The sequence below is a fragment of the Piliocolobus tephrosceles genome, chromosome 2 (genome assembly GCF_002776525.5).
Source record: "Piliocolobus tephrosceles isolate RC106 chromosome 2, ASM277652v3, whole genome shotgun sequence".
NCBI lineage: Eukaryota > Metazoa > Chordata > Mammalia > Primates > Cercopithecidae > Piliocolobus > Piliocolobus tephrosceles.
Window position 1 is genome coordinate 84,339,265 of NC_045435.1, and position 24,582 is coordinate 84,363,846.

At 57.2% G+C, this 24,582-nt stretch overlaps 1 protein-coding gene and 1 long non-coding RNA gene across 4 annotated transcripts; one reads left to right on the plus strand and one right to left on the minus strand.

Annotated features, from left to right (window-relative positions):
• Positions 1–3,162: 3,162 nt before the first annotated feature.
• LOC111528757 lies at positions 3,163–5,207 on the minus strand. Its single transcript, XR_002727158.2, has 2 exons — positions 4,979–5,207; positions 3,163–4,086 (listed from the first exon to the last, which is right to left on the minus strand). It is a non-coding gene; the product is annotated as an uncharacterized LOC111528757 (long non-coding RNA).
• Positions 5,153–23,576, plus strand: LOC111528754 (twinfilin-2). 3 transcript variants are annotated; one of them, XM_023195520.3, is made up of 9 exons: positions 5,153–5,414; positions 9,334–9,411; positions 12,310–12,488; positions 12,881–12,976; positions 13,187–13,291; positions 13,423–13,548; positions 14,345–14,495; positions 14,631–14,752; positions 20,343–23,576. In XM_023195520.3, exons 1-9 carry the CDS (start codon positions 5,390–5,392, stop codon positions 23,436–23,438), a joined length of 3,978 nt encoding a protein of 1,325 aa, XP_023051288.2. In that variant the 5' UTR covers positions 5,153–5,389; the 3' UTR covers positions 23,439–23,576. The 3 variants fall into 3 exon arrangements, with proteins under 3 accessions (XP_023051288.2, XP_023051287.1, XP_023051286.2); XM_023195519.3 differs by lacking the exon at positions 20,343–23,576 and adding an exon at positions 15,194–15,780; XM_023195518.2 differs by lacking the exons at positions 5,153–5,414; positions 9,334–9,411; positions 12,310–12,488; ... (3 more) ...; positions 14,345–14,495; positions 14,631–14,752 and adding an exon at positions 15,380–18,857.
• The last annotated feature ends 1,006 nt before the right edge of the window (positions 23,577–24,582 follow it).

A 24,582-nucleotide genomic window follows, 5' to 3' on the forward strand; every position in this document is an offset into this window, starting at 1 on the left:
AGGCCCCACTTCCTCCCAGCAGCTAGCCCTGCCCCAGTGGGAGTTCCTGGGGCCCAAGAAGGAAGGTTCTTAGGGCAGGGAGCTATGCCCAACACCCACTCCCTCCGATGACTCAGTTCCAGAGCAGGCTGGGGGCTGATTGACTGAACCCACAGTGTGTGCTGGGCCCACACTGGCCACAGGAACACAGTACTAATGGAGACAAGTCAGGCCTCTGCCCACCGAGCCCCCTGCAGTGATGATAGCAGTTCTGGTGGATGCTGCTTCATCCAGCTGGCAAGGGGATAGGGGCCACCTCAGAGAAAGTTTCCCAAAGGACCTCTGAGCTGAGAACTGTCACTGTGACAGAACAGAAATGTACCAGGGTGGGGCAGGCCCAATTCAGTCTATGGGGCCACTTCCTTACCCTCACCAGTTGATGCCTCAGAGGATTTTAAAGTCTAATATTGGACAAAACAAAGCACATACACACTATTCCCCAACCCACCCCTGGGTGGGGGAAAGCCTTGTCCTAAAGTATTTTCACAGAAGCTCTGGGCAACCAGATGTCATAGGCAGTCTGTTGCACAGCTTAGCCATTTTCTATTTTCAGAGCCATGTGGAACCACACGGCAATCCCATCCTCTCTGTTCCAAGGTGGCCTGAGTGTTCCTTCAGTGCTACCAGGCTCTTCTGACTTTCAGGGCTCCTGAGCGCCTCACTCTTGCCTGGATCTTAAGCCTATGTCTCCTGGTTTACTCCCTCATTTTGCTGAAGTACATCCTTCAACAACTTTCCAAGAAAGGGTGACTGGGAGGTACTTTCCCGAGAGAGATTATTTATCTATCTTTTTCTGTGAATGGTCTGTTTGTATCCTTTGCCACACTTTCTACTAGGCCATTCGTCTTTTTCTGTTTTTTCTTCTTCTTCTTTTTTCTTTTGATACGGAGTTTCACTCTTGTTGTCCAGGCTGGAGTGCAATGGCATGATCTTGGCTCCCCGCAACCTCCACCTCCCAGATTCAAGCAATTCTCCTGCCTCAGCCTCCTGAGTAGCTGGGATTACAGGCATGTGCCACCACACCTGGCTGCCACTGGTCTTTTTCTTATTGGCTTATGAGAGTTCTTTATATATTAGAGAAATCAGCTCTTTATTTTGAAATGAGTTACAAGTATGCTGTTTGTAACAAGTTACAGTGTGTTATTTGTGTTTTGGCTGTGATGGTGGCTTTTTCCATATAGACTTCATTTTTAATCCAAATGGATTATTGATCTTTTCATAAATGAAAATAAAAATGTCAGGACCCCCAAATTTGTTATGCTAAAGGGAGAGTTAAGCTTGGAGACCAAGTCACACACACTGGCATTCCTTTTTTTTTTGAGATGGAGTCTTTCTCTTCTGTCACCCAGGCTGGAGTATAGTGGCATGATCTCAGCTCACTGCAACCTCCGCCTCCCGGGTTCAAGCAATTCTCCTGCCTCAGCCCCCCCAGTAGCTGGGATTACAGGCACCCGCCACCATGCCCGGCTAATTTTTGTATTTTTAGTAGAGACAGGGTTTCGCCATATTGGTCACGCTGGTCTCGAACTCCTGACCTCAGGTGATCCACCTGCCTCAGCCTCCCAAAGTGCTGGGATTACAGGCATGCTAGGATTACAGGTGTGAGCCACCACACCCGGCCTCTTTTTTAATTTTTTAAAAAATTTTATTCCGGCAACACTTCATTCTATGCTGTAGAACTAATGTTCTCCAAAACTGTCATTCTTTTCCCAAATGGATACCTGTTACCTTGCAACCTTGTGTCAAAATATTATGCATTAACCAGATCTCCATAAAAAGGCACAAAGCCTCACGTATCTCCAGGTGACTGCACTCACAAATTGCTCATCAGTAAATTCTTTGCCAGTCCCTAAAACTTTCAAGATGTATATCCTCCTATAAAACAAGCACATGTCAATTGCAACTTTAGGTCTGCAACTTAAACCTAACTCCTAAAACCAAAGTCTGTTAAATTTCACACTGACAATGTCAATTACAAGTTTATCTGCCCAGGTGCAGAACAAGGATAGGATGAGATCAATCATTCCTCCACCTACCCTGAGACCTCTGCATAATTGGCTCTTCTGTTACTCCCTGTTCTTCCAGTGCTCAACCTATCTTCCATATAGCCCAGATTTACGGGACACTAATTAAGAGTGTCACAAAAACATAACCATTTGCCTCACTGTCTTCTCCCCTTTATTAAAGAAATGTACAAATATTGAGCCTCCTGAAAACTTCTTGGGAGAGCACAGGCCACAGATGTTTCTGTGACTTGTGTTGCTTTCCTGGGCATGCTCAAACTCTGGCTCAATAAACCTCGACTGATTGACGCTCTTGCCTCAGTCTCTTATTTGGGTTAAGATTTTCTTTTTTTTTCTATAGACTAATTTTGGAAGTGAAAGATTTTCTTTGATGGTTTCTGTGTTTGGTGACACAGAAGTTTCCTCCACTCCAAGATTCTACAAACTGCTCCCTTTGTTTCTTCAGTATTTTTAAATTCTTTTAGAGAGGGTCTCTCTCTGTCACCCAAACTGGAATGCAGTGGTATGATCAAGGCTCACTGCAGCCCTGAACTCCTGGGCTCAGGTGATCCTCCTGCCTTAGCCTCCCCAAGTAGCTGGGACTACAAACATGTGTGACTGTGCCTGGCTAATACATATCTATCTTTTAATCTATCTGTCTATAGATACGTATATGTAGAGATGGGGTCTTGCCATGTTGACCAGTCTGGTCTTGAATTCCTGGCCTCCAGCAGTCCTCCTGCCTTAGCCGAGTAACTGGGACTGCAGATGTACATCACCATGCCTGGCTAATTTAAAAATAATTTTTTTTGGTAGAGATGGAGTCTCACCATATTGTTGCCCAGGCTGGTCTTAAACTCCTAGGCCCAAGAGATCCTCCCACCCTAGCCTCCCAAAGTGTTGGGATTACAGGCATGAGCCACTGCACCTGGCCCCCAACTTCTCGAATAAAGGAAACTATGATTCTTGGGCACACTCACTACCATGTGCCATTGATCAAATTACTTCACCTCTCCAAACCTCAGTCTTTAAGACTGAAACAGTAACACCTACTTCAGGGGCTGTCATGAGGATTAAATAAATGTGCCCAGCAGGTAGTAAGTGTACAAAACAAAGCCTCTAATGGTTCATTCATACATTTGCTTATTTTGCAATTATTGGCCACCTGCCAATGCTGGGCACTGTTCTAGGCACAGAGGATACAGCAAGGGCAAACACCTAACACTGGTGGAGGGAAGACAATAAACAAATACATAAAGGTATGTGCTAGGTAGTGATAAAAGCAAAGAATGACCCATGGAGAGGGTCAGCTGGGTAGACCACACAGTACCCTACCTTGTCACAGTTCATCCAGTGAGGGACACTTTTACAGGGCACATGACCTTAATCTTTTTCACTAATCTTGGTTAATTCGTTTCCAGGAGGTCAAGTCTCTTGTGGTTCTGTGGAATCACCAGCTGCTCCTGTGGATGTGGCTTGGTCTGAGCTGATGTAACAAGTGGCTCTGTGTTGCTGGCACTATTTGGCTGTAGCAGGGTTCAGTGTGGGAGGCCTTGCCTGTGAACTGTTCCAGATGGCAAGCTGCAGGGCTGCATAGCACTCCATTTTCCACTGTGAGTGCTTGCAGGGACAGTGATTAGCTGATGACACAGGCCCAGTCCTCAGGGTGAGCACAGGAAGATGAATAAGAAAACCCTTCAATTCTGTGTATGCTGGGTTCTCTGGGGATGAGAAACTCAGGGGTTGGGGGGCACAGAGGAGGCCTCAATGCAGGCTAGTGAGGGTGGGGAGCAAGACAGTAAATGGAGCTGAAGCTGGGGCCAGATGCCAGGTAGGCCACACACTTCATCATCACGTCTCTTAGCAATCCCAGCCCAAAAAGCTGGCCTCCTTTCCAATCTTCCCAGCCAAAGTCCCTGGACAAGCTGATTGGACCAGCCAGAGTCAGATGCTCATCCCTGACTCATCACAGTGGCCTGGAAGATGCCACATGTCGACTGGATGGTAGCAGCAGGCAGGTACTGGTACCAGTAAGGCAAGGCTGCTGGATATAGACACAGAAGGTCATTAGGACATGGGAAGTTCCTCAGACTCACCAGGCTCTGGCCCTCTTTCAACCTCTGAGCCTTTGCACATGCAGTGCTCTCTTCTCAGAAAGCCTTTCTGGCTGGGACTAGTGGCTCACGCCTGTAATCCCAGCACTTTAGGAGAAATGGTTGAGCCCCGGAGCTCCAGACCAGCCTGGACCACATAGGGTGACCCTCTTTTTTAATAATAATATATATATGTGTGTTTTTAAAAAAACCTTTCGATCGGGCGCGGTGGCTCACACCTGTAATCCCAACGCTTTGGGAGGCCGAGGCGGGCAGACCACCTGTGGTCAGGAGTTTGAGATCGACCTGACCAACACGGAGAAACCCCGTCTCTACTAGAAACACAAAATTAGCCAGGCATGGTGGCGCATGCCTGTAATCCTAGCCACTCGGGAAGCTGAGGCAGGAGAATCGCTTGAACCCGGGAGGCGGAGGTTGCAGTGAGCCGAGATCGCGCCATTGCACTCCAGCCTGGGCAACAAGAGCAAAACTCCGTCTCAAAAAAAAAGAAAGAAAGAAAACTTTTCCCTCCACTCCGCTGGGCTGTTTCATTCTCCCCTCTAGGTTTCCAATCTTCGCCTTCTCCTGGCAGCTCCTCACATTGTCTCGACGGCCTCTTACCACCATCTAGCGGGTGAGGCGGGCCTGGGCTCTCACCGTGAGGGCAAAGCCTAGCGGCCATGACCACACCGAGGTGCCCAGGACCCCACGGGAGGCGCTCAAGAAACGGCCCCTGGGGAAGAGCTGGCACACGCACGCACGCGCGAACGCCCATCCACAAGCAGACCCCTTCCTGGGTGCAAACCCGGGTACGCTGGGACCCGCTCCTATTCGGAAACCCACCTGGCTTGGGGGGCACAGATCGGGCGCGCGCGCACGATCCGCCCCACCCACAGACCACCGTGATCAGGGCGCACACACACGCGCGTCCTCCCACGCACCCTCCGTCACACGCAGGCCCCCTCTCCTGCCACAGGGGAACGCGCTGGCGTGCCCACGGCGTATCAATCAGCCTTAGACCCACCCGGACCTAGGCGCAGGCTAGGCGCACGCGCGGCTCCGAGTCCCCGCCTCCCGGCCGCGCCTGTCGGGGGCGGGGCGCCGCTGGGGGCGGGTCCTGCGGCACCGCCCGGGAAGCTGCGCGAGGCTCGACAGCCTCCGCCACATCCTTCTCCTCTCTTGGTCCAGCGAGCGGAGGCGGGCCAGGGTCAAGCGGAGGGCTTCGACGGCGCGGACGGAGCGAAGCGCCGAGCCATGGCGCACCAGACGGGCATCCACGGTGAGGGCGGATGGCGGGCCGGCAGGGGGCCTGGGTCTCGGCTCTCGGAAGCGCCCCCTCCCCGGCTCTCGGCCCCTCCCTCCACCCCGCACCAGCCGGGAGAAGCTTCCTGTTCTCTTTTGCAGCCGTGGGTCGCCTGGGGTGGGCACATCTGGGGGAGTATGGACGTGGTATGCATAGCTGGGAGTGGGTGTACATATACGTACACAGCTGGGGTGGAAGTATCTGTGTGCCTACCTGGAGATGAATGTGGCTGTGTGTGCCCATCTGTATATTTTTGTTCCTTTCCTGTAGTGGGTGTACACGCATGTGCACCCGTCTTCCGTGTACAGTCCTGCGTGTGGACCTCTTGATGTGACTCGCTTGTGCACATCTAAGGGTCATTCATGCATGGCACTAGTGGGTTTGTTTGAATGGACACTATAGGTTGCATAGGACCTTCTTTAGACATCAGTGTTTCATGGCAGTGTGCGCATGTATGTGGGTGTCTGTGTGTGTGCATAGTTGGAGCGCATCTCAGTGTGCATTTGTTGCCAAGGATGCATATACCGCATGTGTCTGTATGACTTGAATGGGTTTGTGTATGTGTGTAAGGAGGGGGCCCTGACCTTTGCTCCTCCCAGGACACTCACTCTCCCCAGGCTGGGGAAAACCCAGAACAGAGACTGCTAAATGGGATGGAGAAAGCTGCCTATCTGACCTTGACCTCTGACCTCCCTCCCATTTTCCGTTGTGACCTTCTGAGCCTGTCTCAGTCTGGTTGGAAGATCCCAGCTCCAGGCTGCAGACAGGGAAGAGGTCCAGATATGGGGGGTGTGGGGGAGAGTCCTGGCCCTAAATAATCCAGGCCAGCTCCCACCCCCGCCCCCCCATCCCTAGGAAGCTTCACCATCCCCTAGCATGAAACCCCCCCTCCCCAGGGGTCCCAGTTTCCTTCTTGGACGGGCTGTGAGAGAAGCAATGGCCAGGAGCCAGGTGCCCTGACTCTACCTGGGGCTCAGTGTCCTCATCTGTCACTGACCTGGGAGGGCTGCCTGGCCTGTGGGGAAGGCCCAGGCTGTTTGCCCAGACAGCCTGGCTGGTTTGGCCATCAGCCACCCCTCCCACCACACTAGGATCCCGTGCTTAGGGCTGCCACCATCGACCTGCCTGACCACCTGAATCCTGGTGCGGTTGTGGCCACTTGGTGGCTGGGCTGCCCTGAGAAGATTTCCCTGGCCCTGCGAAGGCAGGGGCCTGGGTCAGGGCCAGGCCTCCCAGATGGGCCAGCCTTTCTCCAGGAGGAGCTGGCAGGCGGGCTTCATGACTCAGCCCCACAGGAGGGAACTGCCTCGTGGCCAGCTTCTTCCTTCCCCTTTGTCTGGTCATAGCTGCTGCCTCCCGGCCTCCAGCCCTGGTGGAGGAGATCCCAGGAAGTTAGCCACCCCATACCCCTTCCCTGCTGCCTCACTCCCTCATTACCCATAGAGAGACAGGCCCACTGAGGGGGTCACTGGGGACTGGACAGCCCCCAGTCCTCCTTCTGCCTGTGAGCAGCCCACTCCTTCCCATTTCTGGCTGGGGGAGTTGGCAGGAGAGATCACCCTGGAGGACCAAGTGCCAGCCCTGTCCTGACCATAGATGTGGATCTGCTGACCTCAGAGCAGGGCAGGAAAGGGACCTGTAACGTGAGGCTCACTGGAGTCGGAGGGAGGGTGTTCATGAATCATTGATAATAGAGGCTCAGGTGTCCCAGGCCTGGTCTCTGGATTATTGATGGCGGCTGGGCAGGCATTGGGGCTGGGGTGGCCAGGGAGGTGCGCCTTCCCCTGCTGGGGTGTCAGTTTGCCCTGGTAACACTAGAAGGGGCCTGTCGGCCTGTCCTTCAGGGGAGCTTCTTGGCCTCCCTTCCGGGAAGGTCTGGGCAGGTAGAAGAGGCAGCTCAGCACAGTCAGCTTGCTGTTATTATCATAATAAAAGATTAATTGTTATTAGTAGAGACCACCATTGCCGAGCCCTTTCTCCCATTTACTCCTCACCACAGCCCTGCCAAGTTTGGGGCTATTATCTCCATTTTATACACTGAAGTTCAGAGAGGTCAGGGGTCACACAGCTAAGGGAGAGGTGGAGGCCCGGAGGCCAGGCTTGGGGCCTCAGGGACCTGCTTGGGATGTGCCAATGGAAAGTTCTGTCCTGGCCCAGTGGGACGGTGTCCACCTGCCTGCAGTTCCATGCCATGTTTCTCTGAACCCTAAGGGTCTGCTGAGCTCAGCTGGGCCCCAGCCCACCCAGTGGCCTTGGAGGGTGGTACATAGCCTGAGGTCTCAGATTAACAGTCACTCTGCAAGGGGGGCACCTGAGGACATGACCAGAGTTTGTTTTCCTAAAGGCCCCCCCGCCCCTGAGTTGCCCAGTCCTGGCCCTAAAAATATTCTCTGACCTCAGGCCTCCAGCTGTGTTCCTGATGGAATTCCCCTGACCCCTGGGCAGCCTCAAGGTCACTCTGGCCAAGCCCTGCTCACCCAGGGACCCAAGCAGGGCCCTTCCCCGCATGGTCCGTGGTGGTTTCCCTGTCCACTAGTAGATCCACCACTTATGGCTCCCTGGCTCTCACCATGGTCCTCATCTCTGCCCTGGGGTCCTTGGTCACTCACTGGCTCTTACCTTCCAGCCCTACAGCCCAGTGACCAAGATGGAGTCTCTCTCTGTCTCTCTTTTTTTTTTTTTTTTTTTTTTTTTTTCCTGAGGTGGAGTTTCACTCTTGTTGGCCAGGCTGGAGTGCCGTGGTGTGATCTCAGCTCACTGTAACCTCTGCCTCCCGGGTTCAAGCGATTCTCCTGCCTCAGCCTCCCAAGTAGCTGGGATTACAGGCGCAAGCCACCATGCGCGGCTAATTTTTGTATTTTTGATAGAGACAGGGTTTCACCATGCTGGCCAGGCTGGTCTTGAACTCCTGACTTCAGGTGATCCGCCCACCTTGGCCTCCCAAATTGCTGGGATTACAGGCACGAGCCACCGCACCTGACCAAGATGGAGTCGCTTAGTGAGTTTCCGGGGGCCACTCCTCCTGCAAGCTGCCCCAACTGCCTGAGGGTTAAAGGCGTGTTGTCCCCCCACCCCCCACAGGGCTGTGTCTGGGCTGGCTGTGGTTCCTCAGGGTCTCAGGGTTAGACAGCCTGACTTGAGGGCTGGGACTGGGGCTGCACACATGGGTGTCATGCGTGTCCATGTGCTTCTGTATACACTTTGATACATCCAGTTGCCTGCACACACGAATCAGCCAAGCTCTGCACTTGCCTGCCTGAGTGCGTGTTAGCAAGCTGGGGACTATATCTCTTTGTGTTTGTGTATCTAAATGTGTGTGTCCATTTGTGTTTGAGCAACTGAGTGTGTGTTCATGTAAGAGGGTGTTTGAATTTCTGCTCCTCTGTCACACATCCATGTCATGTGTTACATTCACACATGCTGGATTGAGCTCTGTGTGTGTGTGTGTATGTGTGCATGTGAATGGGCATAGTGGTCATTACACAGTGGGGGCATTTGTCTGTGTTCCTTTGTCTGTGTATATGACCATGCTGAGTGTGTCCAGGCCAGCCCAGAGCTCGGCCATCCTGGGGGGCAGGGGGCAGATGGAGGCTATTCACTGTGGCTGGCCTGGCTTATGCCAGAGCCTGCCCATCTTCTGATGAGCTGTCCCATCCCTGCCCACCCCGCCCCATCACCAGACCTATCCCAGCCAGCAGGCCACTCGCCTGCCACCTCTGCTGGCTAAATTTGGGAGCTTGTGTTCAGTGGCTGTCTCAGGTTCCCAGTCACATGGGGGGCTGTATTTAACCTGGTTCCCAGCTCAGCCACCAGACCCTGTGGGACAGAGCGGGCCCCATACTTGTCTCTGTCCACTCTGCCCACTCATCCCCCACCATGTTTCTTGTTCTTATAGCCACAGAAGAGCTGAAGGAATTCTTTGCCAAGGCACGGGCTGGCTCTGTGCGGCTCATCAAGGTTGTGATTGAGGACGGTGAGTGCCCCCCACAGGCCAGGGTATAGGCTTGGGGTGGACTCTGCTGCCTCTGTGGGTGGGGGAAGGTGGATGTTGGCCCCTGGCCTGCCAGGGACAATTTCCCCCTCTGGAAATGAGTGTGAGGCCATCCTGACAAAGGAGAGCCTCACAGGGCAGCGTCAGAGGTGAGTGCAATTGTCACCTCTGTTATGCAGAGCGGGAAGCCAAAGCTGGGGTCAGCAAACAGAGCCCTGTCCTGGGGTCCTGCCACCTCCGAGAGGCTGCATGGGTATTCACATGGGCCTGGTCAGAATGCTGAGCTGGGCTGGGCAGAGGGGCAGGGGATAAGTGAATCCAGCACCGCCCCTTGTGGTTGGTGCCACCCACCCCTATCTGTGGCCTGGCCTGGCTCAGCTGCTGGCCGAGGGGAGATCTAAGGAGATCCTGCACCCTTCTTTTGGAAGTGCTCCCATGATGGGGAGAAGGGACGAGTGTCTGGCTCATCTGAGAGCAGGATGAGAGGGTTCTAGGCTTGGCTGGGTCTTGGCCTGGCCCCTGAGAATCTGGGAGCTGTATAGAGGGCAGTGCTGGGGATGCTGGGACTTGAGCTGAGGCCTGAAGTGGGGAGGGTTTGGCGAGGCAGAGGATTAAACTGAGGAGGATTGGGAGGTCAGAGGACAGAGAACATTTTTTCCCCTTTCCTCCTTGCCAAGGGACTGCCCCTTTGGGTGAGGGGTAGAGACTTTGGGACTGGTGTAGGCCAGGCTCCCCAGAGGTCCTCCCAGCTCTCCTCAGTAGCCGTTCAGCAGCAGGCACTTTGGATGGCTGCCCGAATGGGCCTGGTGCTCAGCTGACTTGTCTTACGTTGAGTTGGCTCAAAGCAGGGTCTGCCATTCCAAGTTTTAGGGACTCGGTCGTGCTTTGCCCAGGGACTCCAAATTCTGATGCCCTCAGAGACTGGGCAGGGGTCACTATGGCAGGATATTGGTGATGGCCTCCTGGAGTGGCAGGCCACAGCCACCCCACGCTTAAAGAGGCAGTTGCACTCTTGACCCCAGTCCTCAGCCCTCCCTGTTGCCTCCCAGACAAGATGTCCCTGCAGATTTTTTTTTTTTTTTTTTTTTTTTGAGATGGAGTCTCGCTCTGTCGCCTAGGCTGTAGTGCAGTGGCCGGATCTCAGCTCACTGCAAGCTCTGCCTCCCGGATTTGCACCATTCTCCTGCTTCAGCCTCCCGAGTAGCTGGGACTACAGGTGCCCGCCACCATGCCCGACTGATTTTTTTGTATTTTTAGTAGAGACGGGGTTTCACCATGGTCTCCATCTCCTGACCTCGTGATCCGCCCGCCTCAGCCTCCCAAAGTGCTGGGATTACAGGCTTGAGCCACCGCGCCCGGCCGTCCCTGCAGATTTTAAGCAGGAGGAATCTCTGGATTGACTTCTATCTCAGTTCTGCATGACAGTCTCTGGGGTACCTGGGAGTGCCCAGGAGGGTCCAGGCCCCCGATGGGCAGCCACTGTCCTTCTCCAACTGAGGGTGGCCCCAGTGTGGCCAGAGGCTTGATTTTTCTAGAGAGGCTGAGAATTCTACTTCTTATGTAAAAGTTTCCAGTTTAAAAATGTTAGCAACAAATTCAGCAATGTAGACAGTGCTGTGGGGGCCAACACAGGCCATGACTATTCAAAGTCACTGTGACTGTGATCCTGTCTGAGTTCTGGGTGGGCAGGTGAGGAGGCCGAGGCCTCAGAGGGCCTGGCCTGTTGGGGTGTCCAGGCATCGGGGCCCCTGCCCCCATCAGGAGAGCCTGGTAGACTGACACCAGGACCCCCAGCCAGGCTGCCTGCCCCTTTGCCCCAGTTATTGCTCCAGGCTAGACCTGTGTATGCCCAGGCTGGTGTCTGGTGCCCAGATGAGGTCCCAGCCTACAAGTGCAGCTCGATGCACCATTCAGCCAAGGAGCTGGCAGGCCTGTAGGGCCTAGGCACTTAGATGGTAGCTGCTTTGGATCTGTAACATTTTCAAAAGGACTGCAGCTGGCAGGTAGCCGCAGGATGTCTGGTTATGCAGGGTCTGGTAGGAGCCCCTGCTCCTCCTTCCCAGAGGCTTTTGCCCCTGCAGGTCCCTGTGGCCTGGGGCTGTGATCTGCCCCTCAGCACATTTGTCCTGAGGGGGTCTGCTGCAGTTCTTCTGCTGGAGCCCCAGGGGAGGAGGCGAGCAGGAGGCAGTTTCGTGGAGACTGTGGGCTGAGCAGCTGTGCGGTGGGGTGGGGTAGGGAGCACCCAGGGGTGTGGTGTCCGTGAGGGGCTGACAGCTGTGTGTCTTTTTTTTTTTGAGATGGAGTCTCGCTCTGTCGCCCAGGCTGGAGTGCAGTGGCCAGATCTCAGCTCACTGCAAGCTCCGCCTCCTGGGTTTACGCCATTCTCCTGCCTCAGCCTCCTGAGTAGCTGGGACTACAGGCACCCGCCACCTCGCCCGGCTAGTTTTTTGTATTTTTTTAGTAGAGACGGGGATTCACCATGTTAGCCAGGATGGTCTCGATCTCCTGACCTCGTGATCCGCCCGCCTCGGCCTCCCGAAGTGCTGGGACTACAGGCTTGAGCCACCGCGCCCGGCCCGCTGTGTGTCTTTGTGTGGCTGTTTGTGTTGGTGATCTGCGCGCGTGTATGTGGCGGCGGGGGGCCGGTATGCATGCGCTGGGGATGTGCAGGGGGGCAGCCCCCAGGTGGCAGCTTTGTGCCCTCCCTTGCTCACTCATTCAGCCACACAGCCTCACACTTCTGGGACCTGGGGGCTCCAGGGAAGGTGAGGGGCAGCCAGCAGCTCTGAGCCAGCTGGGCAGCCACGGCGAGGCTGGAGGTCCGCAGCGGGAGGCGTGGTGGGAGCTGGGAGCGGCTGCTCACCCGGCCTCTGCCCCCAGAGCAGCTCGTGCTGGGTGCCTCGCAGGAACCGGTGGGCCGCTGGGACCAGGACTATGACAGGGCTGTGCTGCCACTGCTGGACGCCCAGCAGCCCTGCTACCTGCTCTACCGCCTCGACTCACAGAATGCTCAGGGCTTCGAATGGCTCTTCCTTGCCTGGTCGCCTGATAACTCCCCTGTGAGTCCTGGGCCAGTGGGGAGTGAGGAGGGGAGCTGGGGCCGAACTGGACAACAAGGCCTTGCCCTGGGGGATCTAAGAGGGGACACAGGCCTGCCCCTGGAGGGCGGGGGAAGAGCTGTCAGGCCCTGCCCTAGGGAGTCTGAGAGAGGGTCAAGGCCCTGTGCCTGCAGCCTGGGTACCTCGAGCTCTCCAGGCATCAGCCTGGCTCCAGAGGTGGTGGTCAGGCTGGTCAAGGGCTCCCCCTGCTGGTGGGAGCACCTGCTGCGTCTTGGCCCTCTGCCGGGTGTGCCAGCACAATGAGCCTACCGGGTCGCTCCAGAGGGTCCTGTCTGTTCCGGGAGAGGGAGCCCTGCCCAGAGGCCTCTCATGGTTTGGTCCTTGCCCTTCAGGTGCGGCTGAAGATGCTGTATGCGGCCACACGGGCCACAGTGAAAAAGGAGTTTGGAGGTGGCCACATCAAGGATGAGCTCTTCGGGACTGTGAAGGTAGCCCTAAGCCAGGACTTACCGGGACACGGTCCTGGGCCCACAGAGAAGTCACTGTGCAGGGTCAAAGAGCAAGCCAGTGCCAGCCTTGGGAGGAAGATGGGGGCGCTGGGGGAGTTCAAGGGCTGCAAGCGGGGGTGCTTGGTGGGCTTCCTCTAGCCCACCCCCAGGTGCCCATTTATGGCTCTGCATTCACCCCCACCCCCGCAGGACGACCTCTCTTTTGCTGGGTACCAGAAACACCTGTCATCCTGTGCAGCACCTGCCCCACTGACCTCAGCCGAGAGAGAGCTCCAGCAGATCCGCATCAACGAGGTGGGTTGGGTAGCAGAGGCCCCAGCCTCGAGCCCTCAGGGTCACATTGGCCCCATGGCAGCCTGTGCTGCCTGGGAGCCACACCCTGCTTGGGCCGGTGAGGGCCTCCCTCACCATTCCCCTACCCACAGGTGAAGACAGAGATCAGTGTGGAAAGCAAGCACCAGACCCTGCAGGGCCTCGCCTTCCCCCTGCAGCCTGAGGCCCAACGGGCACTCCAGCAGCTCAAGCAGAAGATGGTCAACTACATCCAGCTGGTGGGTGCCTGCTCCCTACCCTGGCACATGCTGCTGCCACCCCTACTCCTGCCCGTTCAAATGTGCTGATGTGCATGGAGTGCCCACCCCATCGGCCTACAGCCTGTCCCCTTCAGCTCGTCCATGTGCTCATGGGACCACAGGGTCCACCCCGCCCCTCCCTGATCCCTACCTATTCCGCCTCAGGCACAGCCACTGTGTGCACATAGATGCGCTCAGGTCCCTTGTCCCCCAGGCCCTGCTCATACACAGGTACACCTGTGAGCACACTGCCCCGTTCTGCCCTCCACACATACCCCTGGGGTCACACTGACCCCTCAGTCCCGAGCCCCTTTCTGTCCCAGATTGCCTCTGTTGTCTCCTTGACCACCCCGTTTCCCTAGGCAGCGTCCTTCTGCCCTGGCCGTTCTGGCTGCCCCTTTCAAGCAAAACAGCTCCTCCCTTCCAGGGTGCTTCCACCAGAGGCCTTGTCTCTGAGGATGGGCTGGCCCGGTGGCAGTATCTCCCTGAAGTTGAGACCCTCCACACCATCCTGTCCCAGGAGTCACTACCGTTTACTACCCTTGGGAGTTCCCTCTATAGCACAACCTTCAAAGGGGCAGAGTTGGAGCTGGGCCCAGGACTGGCCTCTTCAGAGGGACCCCCATAGAGCGATGGCCATTGCAGGGGAGTCTTGGGAGAGGGAGGTCACATCAGGCTCCTGCCACCAGCTAATCCTATTTGAGGGCTTCTTGGGGAGAAGGGCCTGGGCCCGCCCCGACCTGGTGCTCTCCCATCTTCCCTTGGCCCTGGGCAGAAGCTGGACCTAGAACGGGAAACCATTGAGCTGGTGCACACAGAGCCCACGGATGTGGCCCATCTGCCCTCCCGGGTGCCCCGAGATGCTGCCCGCTACCACTTCTTCCTCTACAAGCACACCCATGAGGGCGACCCCCTTGAGTCTGTAGGTGAGTGGCCATGGCAGGGCCGCCAAGCCTGTGGCTGGGTGGAAGCAGGGCTGGTCTGCAGTGGGGCAGGCCCGCTCTGAGTGTGAAGGTCAGCAGGTTTCCCAGGCTTCCCAGGCTCACCTCCTGCTCCTACAGTGTTCATCTACTCCATGCCGGGGTACAAGTGCAGCATCAAAGAGCGCATGCTCTACTCCAGCTGCAAGAGCCGCCTTCTCGACTCCGTGGAGCAGGACTTCCATCTGGAGATCGCCAAGAAAGTAGGCCCCTCCCCAGGCCCTGTCACCCCAATCTCCATGTGACGCCCTGGGGTCCTGAGATGACGGCAGAGCAGGAATCATTGCTGCCATGTTGATCGCAGGGCATCTGAGGCCCAAGGGGTGACACGCATGGCCCAAAGCTGCCCAGCTGATTGGTGGCTCAGAAAAGTCCAAGTCCTGGCCACGTGTCATGTCCTTTCCCTGGGCCTGGAGACAGGGAGGAAGTGACCCCAGCAAGCAGAGTCCAAGGCATGCAGGGCAGCAGGCCCGAAGCTCTTGTTCTCCTGGGGGTGGCATTCCAGGTGGGGATTCAAGGGGAGACCCCAGGAGACCCCAGGGCTAGGATGTGAGATCAAGGGGTACCCCAGAGGTGGGGGCCACCAGGGGTGGTATGTGTCAGAGCCCCTCCCATTGGGGTGACCACAGCCTTGCCCCATGCAGATTGAGATTGGCGATGGGGCAGAGCTGACGGCGGAGTTCCTCTACGACGAGGTGCACCCCAAGCAACATGCCTTCAAGCAGGCCTTCGCCAAGCCCAAGGGCCCAGGGGGCAAGCGGGGCCATAAGCGCCTCATCCGCGGCCCGGGCGAAAATGGGGATGACAGCTAGGAGACTGGAACAGGGCCAGCCATATGTGGACTGTGGGGCTGCCCGCCTTCCACTCCCTGCCACCGTCCTCCTTCCTGGGCTCCAGGAAAGTGTTTCCAGGAGGGCAGGAGGGCTGGCGGCTGAACGCATTTGCAGCGTCCGAGGGCCACCGGGCTGGCATTTTGTGACCCTTCCCTGTTGCTGTCCCTGCATCTCATGTGTGTTCCCAGGGTGTTCGGGAACCCTGCCTGGCTTAAGGGGGCTGGGTCAGGGGCCTGGATGAACCTGGCCTCCCGGGGAGCTGAGACTAGGGTCCCAGCACAGCCCAGAAACCTTGGGCCACAAGAGGTGGGGTCGGTCAGGGCTGGGGCAGGGGTCACTGCAGTTTGGGATGGTTGAATGCTGTATTTTCTAAAGAATAAAATATTTTTAAATCAAGACTTGTGCTTGGCCCTGAGAGACCACCTCTGGCCCTGGGAATTGGGCAGTCTTGTGCATGTCCTTTCCCAGTAGGGGAGAGGGGACTGCCGGCCTGCGAGGTGGAGCCCCAGCACTCCGCCGCCAGGTGTGTGGGAGAGGCTGTGCCTGTGAGGGGGCGCACAGCCTCACTCGGGTCTCCCAGTTAACAGGAGCCCTGCTTGAGAGGCAGGCGCGCCTCCGCTGTGACATGAGGGATCTGTGTATGGTCATTTGCTGTGGCTGCTGTAACAGATTACCACCAACTTAGTAGCTTACAAGAAACCCAAGTGTATTTTCTTACAGTTTCTTACAGGCTGGAAGACTGAGATGGGTCTCACAGGGCCAAAGCTGAGGTGTTGGCAGGGCTGACTCTGTCTGGGCCCCTCAGGAGAACCCATCTCCTGGCCTTTTCTGGCTGTATTCCTTGGCTTGGGGCCCCTTCCTCCACTTTCAAAGCCAGCGGTGACATCTCTGATTCTGCTTCCCTCGGCCTCTGGGCTCCTGTGACCTTTTGTAGTCGGATCTCCCTCTGTGTCCGTTTCATAAGGGATATTGTAATTGCATTCACCTTCCCCGCCCCCACCACCTACCCTCTTCAAGATGGGTAACTTAATCACATCTGTGAAGTCCTTTTGCCATACTCTATGTGGGGCTTTGGGGTCCTGTGTTTGCAGGTTTGGGGAATTAGGACAAGGATCTCTGAGAGGGATTTTATGCAGCCTTCCACATGGGATAAGGGCTCATCCCCGAAGGCTTCCCAGCCTCCCTGGGCTGAGGCCAGGACAGGTTTTTCTGTGGACATTGGTATCGGTGTCTCCAAGCCGAGTATGTCCATGCGCGTGGGTCTGTACGTGTGTGTACAGACCCCTCTGTCAGCTTACTGGCCTCTTTGGTTTTCTGCCTCCAAGGGAGGCAGGGCTGCTGCTGAGTATGGGGGTCTGGGTCCCTGGTCCAAGGGACTCTGGGAAAGTCTCATGCTTGGGGCTCTACAGGAGCCCGAGCTTTGGTGTATGCCTCTGAGAGGTGGATGGAGGGAGTGAATGCAGCTGCCTCCCCAGGCAGGCAGGAGTGGAAGCATGGGGTTGATGCCTGCAGCCCAGCTGCTGAGTGGGCACTGCTCTCCCTCCTGGCTCAGGGCAACGTTCCATCCCTGGCGCCTTTCTGAGCCCCTGCTCAAGCCCTTAGAATTGTAGAGAGGAGAGCCAGACCCTAGCTAGGATCCAGAGGAGGCTTATCCTTGCCCAGCCTAAACACCGGCTCCCAGGTGGGCAGGAAGACGATGCCATCGCCCCCTGCTGCTGAACTAGCTGGATGCCTGGCACTTTGGAGCCTGCCTGTCATGATGCCCACCCAGAGTGGGCCTGCGGGGAGCAGGCTGGCAGATGTACAGCCTTGCCTCCTCCCAGCAGCAACCTCATTTGTTCATTCATTCTTTCATTCGTTCATTCAGCCTTCACTCAGAAACGCCCTATCCGTGCCTGCCCAGAGCTGACTGCTGGATACACATAATTCAGCAGATATCAAACACTTGCTATGTGCTGGGCACTGCACTGGATCCTGGGGATGCAAATGAAAGATTACGACCCTCATGAAGCTGACATTCCAGCAGAAGAATAAGACAATATACAATAAACCATGAAAGATCAGTGATCTGGTGTGCTAGCCGTTAAAAAATGCTAGGACAAAGAGAAACAGAGCAGGCAAAGGAGCTTAGGAGTGCCAGATCTGGGGTGGGAGGTTTCTAAGAAGGCTGGATGGCCCTGTTGAGAGGGTGACATGGGAGCAGAGACATACAATGGAGGCGAAGGAGGGGTCATGTGAGACTTGGGAGAGTTTCCAGGCAGAGGGAACAGCACATCCCAAGACCCTGAGGCAGGAGGGTGCCCAGGGGCTACTCAGTCAACTGCAAGCAGGCCAGTGAGCCTGGAGAGCACTCAGGGGAACAGCAGAAGGTAGGTCCCATAGGGCCTTGTTGGCCATTTGTGGACTGTGCCTTTGACTCCAGAGTCAGCCAGGGAGGGGTCTGAACAGAGAAGGGACCCAGAGTTACTTAGGTTCCTGTAGGGGCTGAATGTGACCAGCCCTTGGAGGGTGGAGAGCAGGGCAGGACAGCCAGAAGGGCGGTGGCGTGGGTCTAGGAGAGCGGATGGAGGCTGGTGGACATGGGGGCGGTGGGCTGCGGGCACACCCTTCAGCATGGTGGACCCAGCAGGACTTGCTGAGGGGCCCGGGGTCAACCAAGGCTTTGGGCCCGAGGAATCTGAGTCCTGTCACCTAGGTCAGAAGGAGTGTGGGAAGAACTGATGGGGAGGACTGGCTGGGGGCCCCACTGGGCCAGCGCACACCTGGCCCCTAGGAGCCCCATCTGGAGTGACGTGATGTGTGCTCTGATGGGGCCCCAGGGGCTCTGAGAATGCGGAGGAGGAGGTCTTGTTTCCGGAAGAGGTTGCAAGGCTGTGGTGAAGGCAGGTGCAACCCAGCCTCCCGCTCAAGCTACACCCTGGCCCTCCACACACGAGGCCCTGCAGAACTCTGGAGATGGTGCCCTCAAGGGCAGGAAAGGACAAGTCGGGAGCCACTGTCCTGAGGGCACAGCTGTGGTGTGGGAGCCAAGACCTGAGGGTGGAAGAGTCCTCTTAGAATGGGGAGTGCCCAGCAAGGTGTACCGCTACTGGTGCTACCCCAAATTCCCATCTCTCCCTGCTCTCCGCCTGGGCTCTGGGCATTAGCTCCTCCCTGGGCTTGGTAGAGGACAGATGTGAGGCCCTCGTGGGATGTTGGCTGTCTGAGAGGGGAGTGGAAAGAGGAAGGGGTGAAGGAGCTGTCTGCCATTTGACTATGCAAATGGCCTTGGACTCATGGGACCCTGTCCTCCTCACCATGGGCAGGGTGGAGTGGAGGGGGAGCTATTAGGCTGGTATAAAAGTCTTACTTCCTCTATTCTCTGAGCCGCTTCTGCCCCCGTGGGAAGGGACCTCGAGTGTGAAGCATCCTTCCCTGCAGCTGCTGTCCAGTCTGCCCGTCAGACACTCTGGAGAAGCCCCTGCTCCCCAGCATGGTAGGACAACAGCTGTCGGTCCCCTGGGGAAAGGGATATCCTGGGAAGGGGTGAGGAAAGAGGTGGGCTTGGCAGCTGCAAGCAACAGTGACGCGTTGTCACCCACATGGCCCTGGGGACACTCACTGAATCCTGAAGACATCAGAGCTGAAGCCCTCTTCTTTTTTTTTTTTTTTTTTTTTTTTTTTGAGGCGGAGTCTCGCTCTGTCGCCCGGGCTGGAGTGCAGTGGCCGGATCTCAGCTCACTGCAAGCTCTGCCTCCCGGGTTTATGCCATTCTCCTGCCTCAGCCTCCGGAGTAGCTGGGACTACAGGCGCCCGCCACCTCGCCCGGCTAGTTTTTGTATTTTTAGTAGAGACGGGGTTTCACCGTGTTAGCCAGGATGGTCTCGATCTCCTGACCTCGTGATCCGCCCGTCTCGGCCTCCCAAAGTGCTGGGATTACAGGCTTGAGCCACCGCGCCCGGCCCGGAGTTTCACTCTTGTTGCCCAGGTTGGAGTGTAGTGGCTTGATCTCGGCTCACTGCAGTCTCCACCTCCCGGGTTCAAGGGATTCTCCTGCCTCAGCCTCCCAAGTAGCTGGGATTACAGGCTTGCACCACCATACCCAGCTAAATTCTGTATTTTTAGTAGAGCCAGGGTTTCTCCATGTTGGTCAGGCTGGTCTTAAACTCTCGACCTCAGGTGATCCGCCCACTTCAGCCTCCCACAGTGCTGGGATTACAGGTGTGAGCCACTGCGCCTGGCCACTGAAGCCCTCTTCTGAGCAATGATACCCAAACCCACAGAGGGGACGAGGAGGCTGAGGCAGTGACAGAGCTGGGTCTGGAGCCTGGGTTTGGGTCTCACTGGGACTACAGCTTAGGCTGGCTTTGTCTGGCACTTTGCTGGCCACCCCTCCTTCCATTTGTTCTGACACATAGGGCAAGGGCTCTCGGGCTAGGTGAGACGGGCAGAGAGTGATGGAGCTGTGCAGTGCCCACTGGCCAGGGTCCCTGGGAGGCAGCCGGCCCAGGCCAGAGTGGGAGACTCTCATGCCTGCCTGGATCTTGGCTGAAGGGAAAGGAAGGGGTTGTGGGGAGGCTGGTGGGGGGCAGAGAGCGGATTTCAGGGCAGCTGGAGAGGAGGGAGCCAGCTGCCACCTTGCTCAGGAGCAGGAAGGGAAAGTCGGGGAGAGACCGCGGGTGCCATGGGCCACCTTGCCTGGCCTTGTATAACCAGGGATTGGTTATGGTGAAAGCTCCAGATCATAAGTCTGGATTCTAGGTCTCAGTCCTGGTTCTGAGGCCTAATTCTGAGTCCAAGATGGTCTGAGACCGAGTTCAGGCTCCCTACAAGCCATGGAGGTTGGGAATGGGGCTTGGCAGCCAGGGAAGAACTTCTGCAGGTAGGGCTTGGGGAGAGGGGTTGGAAGATGCCCAGGAAGTGGAGTGGGTGGAGGTGGAGCTGGGGGCCGACCACTCACACAGCCCTCCCACCCCCACAGGGTTTCTGCTGCAGCGCCCTGCACCCTCTGTCTCTCCTGGTGCAGGCCATGGTACTGGCCACGACCCTGGCCCTGGGTACCTTGCCTGCCTTCCTACCCTGTGAGCTCCAGCCCCACGGCCTGGTGAACTGCAACTGGCTGTTCCTGACGTCTGTGCCCCACTTCTCCGCGGCAGCACCCCGTGGCAATGTCACCAGCCTTTCCTTGTCCTCCAACCGCATCCACCACCTCCATGATTCTGACTTTGCCCACCTGCCCAGCCTGCGGCGTCTCAACCTCAAGTGGAACTGCCCGCCGGTTGGCCTCAGCCCCATGCACTTCCCCTGCCACATGACCATTGAGCCCAGCACCTTCTTGGCTGTGCCCACCCTGGAAGAGCTAAACCTGAGCTACAATAGCATCACGACTGTGCCTGCGCTGCCCAAATCCCTCATATCCCTGTCCCTCAGCCACACCAACATCCTGGTGCTAGGCTCTGACAGCTTCGCCAGCCTGCATAGCCTGCGCTTCCTATTCATGGATGGCAATTGTTATTATAAGAACCCCTGCAGGCAGGAACTGGAGGTGGCCCCAGGTGCCCTCCTTGGCCTGGGCAACCTCACCCACCTGTCACTCAAGTACAACAACCTCACTGTGGTGCCCCGCAACCTGCCTTCCAGCCTGGAGTATCTGCTGTTGTCCTACAACCGCATCATCAAACTGGCACCTGAGGACCTGGCCAATCTGACCGCCCTGCGTGTGCTCGATGTGGGCGGAAATTGCCGCCGCTGCGACCACGCTCCCAACCCCTGCATGGAGTGCCCTCGTCACTTCCCCCAGCTACATCCCGACACCTTCAGCCACCTGAGCCGTCTTGAAGGCCTGGTGTTGAAGGACAGTTCTCTCTCCTGGTTGAATGCCAGTTGGTTCCGTGGGCTTGGAAACCTCCGAGTGCTGGACCTGAGTGAGAACTTCCTCTACAAATGCATCACCAAAACCAAGGCCTTCCAGGGCCTAACACAGCTGCGCAAGCTCAACCTGTCCTTCAATTACCACAAGAGGGTGTCCTTTGCCCACCTGTCTCTGGCCCCCTCCTTCGGGAGCCTGGTCGCACTGAAGGAGCTGGACATGCACGGCATCTTCTTCCGCTCACTCGATGAGACCACGCTCCGGCCACTGGCCCGCCTGCCCGTGCTCCAGACTCTGCGTCTGCAGATGAACTTCATCAGCCAGGCCCAGCTTGGCATCTTCAGGGCCTTTCCTGGCCTGCGCTATGTGGACCTGTCAGACAACCGCATCAGCGGAGCTTCAGAGCTGACAGCCACCATGCAGGAGGTGGATGGAGGGGAGAAGTTCTGGCTGCAGCCTGGGGACCTTGCTCCAGCCCCAGTGGACACTCCCAGCTCTGAAGACTTCAGGCCCAACTGCAGCACCCTCAACTTCACGTTGGATCTATCACGGAACAACCTGGTGACCGTGCAGCCGGAGATGTTTGCCCAGCTCTCACACCTGCAGTGCCTGCGCCTGAGCCACAACTGCATCTCGCAGGCAGTCAATGGCTCCCAGTTCCTGCCGCTGACCAGTCTGCAGGTGCTGGACCTGTCCCACAATAAGCTGGACCTGTACCACGAGCACTCGTTCACGGAGCTACCACGACTGGAGGCCCTGGACCTCAGCTACAACAGCCAGCCCTTTGGCATGCAGGGCGTGGGCCACAACTTCAGCTTCGTGGCCCACCTGCGCACCCTGCGCCACCTCAGCCTGGCCCACAACAACATCCACAGCCAAGTGTCCCAGCAGCTCTGCAGCACGTCGCTGCGGGCCCTGGACTTCAGCGGCAATGCGCTGGGCCGTATGTGGGCCGAGGGAGACCTCTATCTGCACTTCTTCCAAGGCCTGAGCGGATTGATCTGGCTGGACTTGTCCCAGAATCGCCTGCACACCCTCCTGCCCCACACCCTGGGCAAACTCCCCAAGAGCCTGCAAGTGCTGCGTCTCCGTGACAATTACTTGGCCTTCTTTAGGTGGAGGAGCCTCATCCACCTACCCAAACTGGAAGTCCTCGACCTGGCGGGAAACCAACTGAAGGCCCTGACCAATGGCAGCCTGCCCGCTGGCACCCGGCTCCGGAGGCTGGACGTCAGCTGCAACAGCATCAGCTTCGTGGCCCCCGGCTTCTTTTCCAACGCCAAGGAGCTTCGAGAGCTCAACCTCAGTGCCAATGCCCTCAAGACAGTGGACCCCTCCTGGTTTGGGCCCCTGGCGAGTGCCCTGCAAATACTAGATGTCAGCGCCAACCCTCTGCACTGTGCCTGTGGGGCGGCCTTTATAGACTTCCTGCTGGAGGTGCAGGCTGCCGTGCCTGGTCTGCCCAGCCGGGTGAAGTGTGGCAGTCCAGGCCAGCTCCAGGGCCTCAGCATCTTTGCGCAGGACCTGCGCCTCTGCCTGGACGAGGCCCTCTCCTGGGACTGTTTCGCCCTCTCGCTGCTGGCTGTGGCTCTGGGCCTGGGTGTGCCCATGCTGCATCACCTCTGTGGCTGGGACCTCTGGTACTGCTTCCACCTGTGCCTGGCCTGGCTTCCCTGGCGGGGGCGGCAAAGTGGGCAAGGTGAGGATGCCCTGCCCTACGATGCCTTCGTGGTCTTTGACAAGACACAGAGCGCAGTGGCAGACTGGGTGTACAATGAGCTTCGGGGGCAGCTGGAGGAGCGCCGTGGGCGCTGGGCACTCCGCCTGTGCCTGGAGGAGCGCGACTGGTTGCCTGGCAAGACCCTCTTTGAGAACTTGTGGGCCTCGGTCTATGGCAGCCGCAAGACGCTGTTTGTGCTGGCCCACACGGACCGGGTCAGTGGCCTCTTGCGTGCCAGCTTCCTGCTGGCCCAGCAGCGCCTGCTGGAGGACCGCAAGGACGTCGTGGTGCTGGTGATCCTGAGCCCCGATGGCCGCCGCTCCCGCTACGTGCGGCTGCGCCAGCGCCTCTGCCGCCAGAGTGTCCTCCTCTGGCCCCACCAGCCCAGCGGTCAGCGCAGCTTCTGGGCCCAGCTGGGCATGGCCCTGACCAGAGACAACCACCACTTCTATAACCGGAACTTCTGCCAGGGACCCACGGCCGAATAGCCCTGAGCTGGAATCCTGCACGGCGCCACCTCCACGCTCACCTCACCTCTGCCTGCCTGGCTCTGACCCTCCCCTGCTTGCCTCCCTCACCCCACACCAGGCACAGAGCAGGCGCTCAATAAATGCTGCCGAAGGCTAGATGGCTAATCTTGAGCTCACTGGAGGCATGGACAGGAGGAGGGAAGGGAGAATTCTCCAGGCCTCCGCGAAGCAGCTTAGGGAAAATTGCCATAAAGACAGGACAGAGGTCTTCAGGGGAGGAAGCTGCTAAGCTCAGTTCTCTGGGGAGTCTGATGATGGTCTTTGGATGTGGTTTTGGTCCTTCCCAGAGAGCAGGGGCCCCTTTTAGCCCCGCCCAGAATGCCCAGCCCTACCTTTCCCATGCAGAGCCGGGCAGCCCCTGACAGACTTGGCAGCACCCCCTTGTTGATGGATCTCAGGTATTTGTCTCCCTCACCTACTGGACTGGAATGCCTTGAGGGCAGAGAAACTGCAGGCTTGGTTCCTTTCTGGCACTCAGCAAAGTCTTGAGCGGCAGCAGCTCTGGGGACTGTTCATTCCAAAATGGAAAGGGAGAATGAATTGCAGCAAGGGTGGAGGGGTGATTGTGCCCTTTGGTGGCCATGCCTGTGCCAGGCGGAGAAGGCTGGTTCAGGGTGGGGAGAGGAAGGCCTGTGGGTCATCCTTGCAGCAGGGAGCTGGGAGCCACAGACAGGAGAATCCACTCCTTTCTCTTTCCATCTACAGGTACTTGCTGGGTCTCTCCATTCTGATATTAAAGGGATACCTAGGCAAGTCACCTCCCTCCCTCCCTCCCCCCTTCTTTCCTCTCTCCCTCCCCCCTTCCTTCCTCTCTCCCTCCCCCCTCCCTCCCTCCCTCCCTTCCTTCCTTCCTTCCTCTCTCTCTGTCTCTTTTTTCTTTCTGAGACAAGGTCTCACTCTCTCACCCAGGCTGGATTGCAGTGGCATGAACACTGCAACCTTGACCTCCTGGGCTCAAGCGATTCTCCCACCTCAGCCTCCTGAGTAGCTAGGACCACAGGGGTGCACCACCATACTCAGCTAATGTTTTATTTTTTTGTAGAAACAGGGTCTCAGTATGTTGCCCAGGCTGGTCTCAAACTCCTGGATGCAAGTGATCCTC